Genomic DNA, 7,969 nt, shown 5'->3' with positions numbered 1-7,969 from the left:
TATTAATTTAATTGTAGGATCCTGGTATGTATTTTAAACCAAATTATTCATTTTTGCAAAGGGACTCGACGAGTTGGAGGCCCCAAACTCGTCGAGTAGAAACGGATTTTGGACACGGGACTTGAAGTCTACTCGACGAGTTGAGAAGCCTCAACTTGACGAGTAGGGATGCCAGAGTGAAACCCTAATTTTTAAGGTCCGCACCCTATTTAAGCATCTTAATCTCCAAAGGGTGGCCTTATTTGCAGCCTTCATCGTCCCAAAATCTAGCCACGAAACCCTAATACGTTTTTGAGTGTTTTGAGCCATTCTTGGTACTTTCTTGAGGTTTTGAAGAAGAGGAGACTTGAGGAAAGAGCAAGGAAGTGAAGGAGAAGAGTGGATCCAGAAGTAGAGCTTCAAATCTGGTTCACCTGAGGTATAAATCTCTTACCTGGCTTATTGAGTGTTTAGATCTAGTTTTAGGGTTTTTTCTCCATGTTTTGGTTCAATAATGGTGGCCTTTGGGATTTGGATGTCCCCTTGTAGAAAGAACCTTCAGATCTAGAGCCGTCGAGGGACTCAATGGCATAAAGGTGCCAACTTTATGTCCATGGGAGTCCCATGCAACTTGTGAACCACCTTTTAGGGCCTTTTGAGCTAAATAACCCATGTATGGACATAAATTTAGTAACTTTACATGATATATCGACCTTAGGGGACCAACTCTACGGTTTGGAAGCATTGAACCTGACTGGAAACGACTGAATGGATTTAGACTATGGGGGACTCAAAAGTTATTCATCCAACTCAGCGAGTTAGGTCGTGGTTCCCCAACCTTTTCTGTTACTAGGCAAACTCATCGAGTCTAGGAGATGACTCAGCGAGTTGGACATGGTTTTTGGGTTTTGAAGATTAAAGAACTCGACAAGTTCAAGGAGGAACTCGACGAGTTGTGAGTGAAATGTTCTGACTCTGTTATGAGGAAGAACTCGACGAGTTCATGAAAGAACTTGACGAGTAGGATCGAGATTTCCAAAGTTTTATGGATCATGGAACTTGACGAGTTGATGGACCAAATCGGCGAGTTGAGTCAACCAGGATGTTGACTTTGACTTTGACCATTGACCAGAATTGACCCTTAAAGTGATTATGAGCATGAAAGGGTAATTAAATGAGATATTTATGTGTAGGAGTTTGAGAGGAGTTGATCCCAGAGCCGATAACAGTTCAGCTACCGCAACATTTGAGGTGAGTTACCTTCCAGTAGGAGTGGGTCGAATGCACCAATGCCAACCCACTAGTAGTTGATTATAGTAGAGATGATTTTCTTTGTGATAATTGTATGGTATGCCACTGTCTGTTATGCTATTTGCGCTAGTATGCTATGATATTATGTGATAGTGGTAGGAAAGGGACTAGTCCTCGGACCCGGTTGAGATAAACCGGCAAGGAAGGTTGGGCACCTCGATATGCCCGTTAGTATGTTATGCTATGTTATTATGTGGTAGTGGTAGGGGTGAAATAGTCCCTATAGCCAATTAAAATTAACTGGAGGGTAGGTCGGGCACCCACATATGCGTGGCAGGGTAGGTTGAGCACCTAGATATGCTTGACAAGGGGTACTCGGCGAGTTGTTCTTGCAACTCGGCGAGTTGGGTCATGGTTCCCCAACCTTTTTTGTTACTGGGCAAACTCGTAGAGTCTAGGAGATGACTCAGTGAGTTGGACATGGTTTTTGGGTTTTGAAGATTGAAGAACTCGACGAGTTCAAGGAGGAACTCGGCGAGTTGTGAGTGAAATGTCCCGACTATGTTATGAGGAGGAACTCGACGAGTTCATGAAAGAACTTGATGAGTAGGATGGAGATTTCCAAAGTTTTATGGATCATGGAACTCGACGAGTTGATGGACCAAATCGGTGAGTTGAGTCAACCAGGATGTTTGACTTTGACCATGATGTTGACTTTGACTTTGACCATTAACCAGAGTTGACCCTTAAATTGGTTATGAGAATGAAAGGTTAATTAGAAGAGATATTTATGTGTAGTAGTTTGAGAGGAGTTGATCCCAGAGCCGAGGACTGTTCAGCTACTACGTGACATTTGAGGTGAGTTACCTTATAGTAGGAGTGGGTCGAAGGCACCAATGTCGCCGCACTGGTAGTTGATTATAGTAAAGATGATTGTCTTTCTGATAATTTTCTGGTATGCCACTATATGTTATGCTATTTGTGCTAGTATGCTATGATATTATGTGATAGTGGTAGGAAGGGAACTAGTCCCCTGACCCGATTGAGATAAACCGAGAGGGCAAGTTGGGCACCCAGATATGTTTGACAGTATGTTATGCTATGTTATTATGTGGTAATGGTAGGGGTGAAATAGTCACCGTAGCCGGTTGAAATAAACCGGAGGGTAGGTCGGGCACTCAGATATGCCTAGAAGGGTAGGTTGAGTACCTAGATTTGCTTGACAAGGGGTAGGTTGGGCACCTTGGTATGCCTGATGAGGGTAGGTTGAGCACCCATATATACTCAGCAGGGTAGGCCAGACACTCAGATATGTCTGACAGTATGTTTATTGTATGGTATGTGGTACGATGGGGGAACTCAGTAAGCTATGTGCTTACGTTTTTCAGTTTTTGTTTCAGGTCCTTCTTCTTTGAAGGTAAAGGAGCCGGCACGGTAGCATCACATCACACACACGATTTTCCGCATATGAGATTCTTGGGATTTGTACTCTGACGTTATGATCTTATGACATGCTTTTGAGATACATGATCTATGGATTTTATGAAATGAGATAACTCGTTGATGTTTTCTGTAATTTGTTTTATGAATTGTTAAATCGAAAATGAAATTTTTGGTCTTGAAAATTGGGATATTACACTAATTCTTGAAAATGGAAGATAAAAAAGCATACCTTATTAGCCACCAAATCCAAAATGCACGAAAAGTAGTACCTAAGCTTCATTGTGTCCCTGATTCTCTATGGTCAGATATGTTATTTGTGTTCCCCTGCAGTTCTATTACATGTAAAAGAACTTTCATCTCATGTTTTAGCTCAAAGGTGGTCCTTGTTGTTCTGCTTTTTTTTTCCTTTTTTTTTTGGTAAAAAATAGTTATTTCTAAGTTTTGTGGTTTTTGTTGTAAAATATACTTTTTGTTTTGGGATCTAGTGATATTGTGAAGTATCTGGATTAGTGACATCAATTCCAAATAGAGTAAAAAACCATACGATAAGTGGCTATCCTCTCCACTTTGTACAACTCGCCGAGTCCCTCTTTGTCCAAAACTATACAGTTGATTATAACGGGTCTTAATGCATCACAACCATAGATCTAGCCTCCTAGGGTCCATTTTATACGTAAAACAACAAACTTGATGTCCATGCATGAGGCCTTTGGCTCAAAAAGCCATAAAAAGATGTATACAATATGCATGGGGTGCTTATGACAACAAAGTTGGCACCTTTATGCCATATGGACCCCCAATAGCTCCAGATCTGAAGTGCAACACCAAGCACACATACAAAACCCGATTATGGCTTCACTATGCTCATAAAAAGGGTAGAAATAGCCCCAAATCAAAATCTAAGAGATAAATGGTCAATGTTCCAACTTTTTACCTTGATTGAGCTGAGAATGGAGCAAAACCTCTGGATCTTCTTGCTTCTACTTGAACTCCCAAGCATCCTTCCTCCTTTTTAACTTAAAAAACACACAAAAATGGTACCAACAAGCTCAAGAACACACAATAATGGCTAGGGTTTCGAGTTAGGGTTTTCTCTGGTTTGGGAGGGACAATGGAGACTGGTTTGTGGTGTTATAAGTTGTTTAAATAGGGTGCAAACCCCAAATATTAGGGTTTCATCCAAACAGTCCTACTCGCTGAGTCGGTCTCCCGACTCGTCGAGTAGGTCACTTAACCCCCCGATCAATAGTCGAGTCTACTCGACGAGTTGGGCCTCCAACTCGCCGAGTTCCAGAGCAAACTATGAAGTTACTTAAATTTAAATACGTACCAGGAACCGGGTGTTACACAATTATTGACAAATTAATCATGTACCAATAAGTCATGTACGGCTTGACGATCTCGATTGACAGCCGCTCTTAAATGTGAAACGTACAAACTTTTTCATTATGTTATGTGTTGCACAACACTGAAGAGCGTCGAGATGAATTCTCCCTCGTCATCCGAATTGAAATTCTTAAAAAAATTTCCATAAATATGTTTTTTAAAGAGAATGGTTTGAATGTAAATGTTGTAATTGTTATGTTTATATAGGTAATGTTGATATATTAAAAAAAACATATTAAAAGTTTAAGTTTTTGACCGACAAATTGCTAGAAAGAGAATGAAGGTTGCCATTGGTCGCGATCGTCCACTGCATGCATCTCGATGGACCACAAAAACACCCGACCACGAATGACCTGGGTAGTGTGTACGAGCGTTTTCCATGGCTACGTAGACCACGAGTCGGTTCGTCTTAGGTATTTCGAACAGATAGAAATAATAAAATGTTTGTGCAAAATATATCAATATTTTAAGCTGAATAGCTGTTAAAAACTCTAACCAACGGAGCTATATATAAGCTCGTTTCAACATAAGTATTTCCCTTTTTGTAAAAATTAAAATCATACAATAATGAACAAATTTAAAGAACGTATGTATCCAAGATTTCAGATATCATACAAGAAATTGCTGAAAAGCTTCATATGTTCGGCTAGCAGTGAAATGGCAATCGACAAGCTCCCATCATTAACCGGGCTTGGTAGCACAAAACTCAAACCTTCGAATGCAATCCCCCCGGGACCCATGAATATAGGCCGGCCCCACCCAAAGTCGGCGTCGTGAATCGGCAGCCTAGCCCAACTGGTTATTCCAAGATTAGGGCATTTAAAGGTATGTGCACCACGAACCAATGCCTTCAAATCAGGCTGTAATTCCAAATAGTCAAGTGCTGATTTAAGATAATCGTTGTCCATCTTCACTAACGCATCGTGGATTTTACTAGCAGCATACCAAGTTGGCTTCGATTGAAGCTCGCCTGCTACCGCTATCGGAGTGGTCGTGAAGATAACATTACCGAAGTAGCCCGGTGGTAGGGCGGGTTGAAGGCGGGCCCGGCCATCGGTGGCGATGTATAGCTTGGTGTCTTGATTATCTGGCAGCCCGCGGGCTTTACACACAGACCTCCAAACATGGCCGGAGAGCATTTCATAGGAGCTATAGTTGATTGTGTTACCATCTTCTTTCGATTTTGATTTGAGCACGTTGAGTTGGTCCCGTGTCAATTTGAAAATTGAGACGACGGTTTCATCTGATGAGGTTTCGGATGTGGATTTCATCGGCGGAGCAGGTTGGTATTCAACGTGCTCGAAAACGGGTCGTGGTGGGTCTTGAGCACGGAGGAGGGTTCGGTCTATGAAGGGTGGGAGACTAAGGTCAAGGCCACGAGCCATATCGGACCATGTGTTGATGAAGTGCAGCCCAGATGCACCATCTGCAGCATGATGTTGCATCCCGACTCCTAACGAAACTCCCCCACATCTGAAGTAAGTTACCTGCAACACCAGTAGGGAATATGATTCGATTCCGAGGGAGTAGTCAACCGCCGGGATAAGTTTCCGGAGCTCCAACGTGGGGGCAAAGTCACCATAATCATCGATCACGCCATCGGACTCTGCTTCAACTAACAATACGCCTTGTCCTTGACAATCGATCTCAATTCGGCCATCTTCGTCTCTCTTCAATCGTCCTCCCATGGGGTAAAACGGAACCAAAGCCCTACTCAGAGCATCCTTCATGACCTTTGCATCGAAGAAGTTGGTGGCTCCGGAGGGCCGGTAGAAATAGACGCTCGGTGTGTGAAAATTTGGAACCACGAGGTCGACGTTAGAGTTCCATAGCTTTATCCTCGGCGTCTCCTCCGCGGGTCTCACCATCGTTGATTCTCTAATCGTGATCTTCATCTCCTTACTGCAGTTCATGAAAAAGTAAACCGTAAGAACTTGATCAAATATTCAAATTAGTACGTAATGCAATTTGAAACCATTGCATAATTAGTGAAATTAACTAAAACGGTATTTGTTTTTGGATTGAAAGCAAGAAATGAATACCTGTGAAAATGTGTTAGAATTGGTATTGGATGAAATGAGTGATTAAGGTGTGGCCGGTGTTGATTTGGTTTGAAATGGGTAAGAGTTTTGGTTGCTTTTATAGGTTTATATGAAGAATGACGATGCTTCATACGATGACTCCTTTGTGTTGTGTTGGGGCTCACCTACTGCGACCAAGTCAAGTCAAACTCCAAAGTTGACTACCAAAAGTCACATCCCAACTAATTATTAAATAACAGTTCCAAACCTCCAGCCATACTCAAATTATGAAATTAACAAGACAAGTTTTGATCAAAATGGACCAAACCATAGGGACCATAGATAGTACTATTAATAATTTTATGTTTGAAGTTGAAAGCATACATCGCAAATAGGAAGTTGGTGGGATGGTGACGAAGGAATAATGTTTTACCAACTTTAATATCGCAAACACATTGTATCGTGGATCCGACTACAAGCGGTAGGTATATGTCGGATAAGCAAAAAAAGAAAGACTAAACTAAACTGTTGGGAGTCATTTGTAAACTTGTTTGTTTAATTAAATTTTGCCATTTGTACATTTATTTTATTCTAGTTGTTAATAAGTAGAGGTCGGGCTACTCGAGGCTATGCGACAAAGGCCACACAAAAAAAAATGCATGGTAAAACAAAGTTGGAGGTCTTGGAGTCCAATGTATTGAAGTCTTAAAATTAAGCTACATAACATTTATGGAATTATCTTATACATTATAATTCCATTTTTTTAATATTTTTTTTATTATACTTTCTATAATACGTTGAATCCTAAAAATAATCAATGGAACATATATTTATAAAAATATCAATTATTTGTTATTGCTAATCATCTATATAAAAATATTTCTTGTTTGATATTGACCAATTACTCAATGACTATTTCCTTGTATATCATTAAATTTAGCATCAACATAATAATATATTGAGTCTCAATTAGACATTTCTAACTAATTTAGTTATTTTATTAATAATTATTATTGTCGATACTCTAATGTAATAGTTAAAAGTATGTTTTTCATTTTAACTTTAAGCCCGTAAAATATATCATATACACGGTTGTACGTGGTCTTGTGGCAAGGGCCACCATGGCTGTACACACTATCTTAGGTCACCTCCATGAAAGATGGTGGCTCTTCATGATGCTTACCATGACTTGCAACAAATCAATGAGGGTAACTCTCTCTATGTGTGTGTGTTGAGAGTACACGAACGACCCGTGATGGTTTGTGATGGTGTTATTTGTTGATCTGAAAGTTTTTAATGTTGTAGGAAGTATGTCGGAAGGCTATATGAGATTCTATTTTCCAACCATTTTACTTAATCATAAATTTCATAGGCAATATATACATATACTCACACAAGTGAAGTTCTTTTTTTTTCTCGTTTCTCTAAACCAACTCACTAAATTAACAAAACTTTGTTAATGAACAAAGTAATATTTTCGATATTACTTAATCAGTATGAAAAATAAAAAGATCATTATGTTTAGATGGTTGAGTAATGAAACTATTTTTTATTATAATATATAATTTATTTATTTTGCTTTGTTATTTTACGGTATGCATTTGTTATGCTTTTCAAACAAAAACACCATCAAAAAGTAACATATTTAAAGTTAGTAGACTAATCTTTTTTAAAACGATTGGCTAGTAGTTATTTGTTAAAAGTTAGTATTATCAACGTCCGGATTAAAATCCGAAATTGGAGTTTAAAAGGTAAAATCTCTACCAAGTTGGCTAGTCTCAGGTTAGTAGATATCATACTAATCTTTAATTAATTAACTACTAATTATGAAAGACAAATGTACAAATTATTATTACAGCTTTTGGTCATTGATGGCCGACGAACCAACA

The 7,969-nt window shown here is 39.5% G+C and overlaps 1 protein-coding gene across 1 annotated transcript; it reads right to left on the bottom strand.

Annotated features, from left to right (window-relative positions):
* Positions 1-4,502: 4,502 nt before the first annotated feature.
* LOC145046457 (shikimate O-hydroxycinnamoyltransferase-like) lies at positions 4,503-6,247 on the bottom strand. The gene is made up of 2 exons (XM_078994742.1): positions 6,102-6,247; positions 4,503-5,961 (listed from the first exon to the last, which is right to left on the bottom strand). Exons 1-2 carry the CDS (start codon positions 6,230-6,232, stop codon positions 4,662-4,664), a joined length of 1,431 nt encoding a protein of 476 aa, XP_078850868.1. The 5' UTR covers positions 6,233-6,247; the 3' UTR covers positions 4,503-4,661.
* Positions 6,248-7,969: the final 1,722 nt, after the last annotated feature.

The sequence above is a fragment of the Lactuca saligna genome, chromosome 5 (assembly GCF_052625555.1).
Source record: "Lactuca saligna cultivar CGN05327 chromosome 5, ASM5262555v1, whole genome shotgun sequence".
Lineage (NCBI taxonomy): Eukaryota > Viridiplantae > Streptophyta > Magnoliopsida > Asterales > Asteraceae > Lactuca > Lactuca saligna.
Note: the sequence above shows the minus strand (reverse complement) of the source record. Positions and strands in the feature narration are given on the sequence as shown.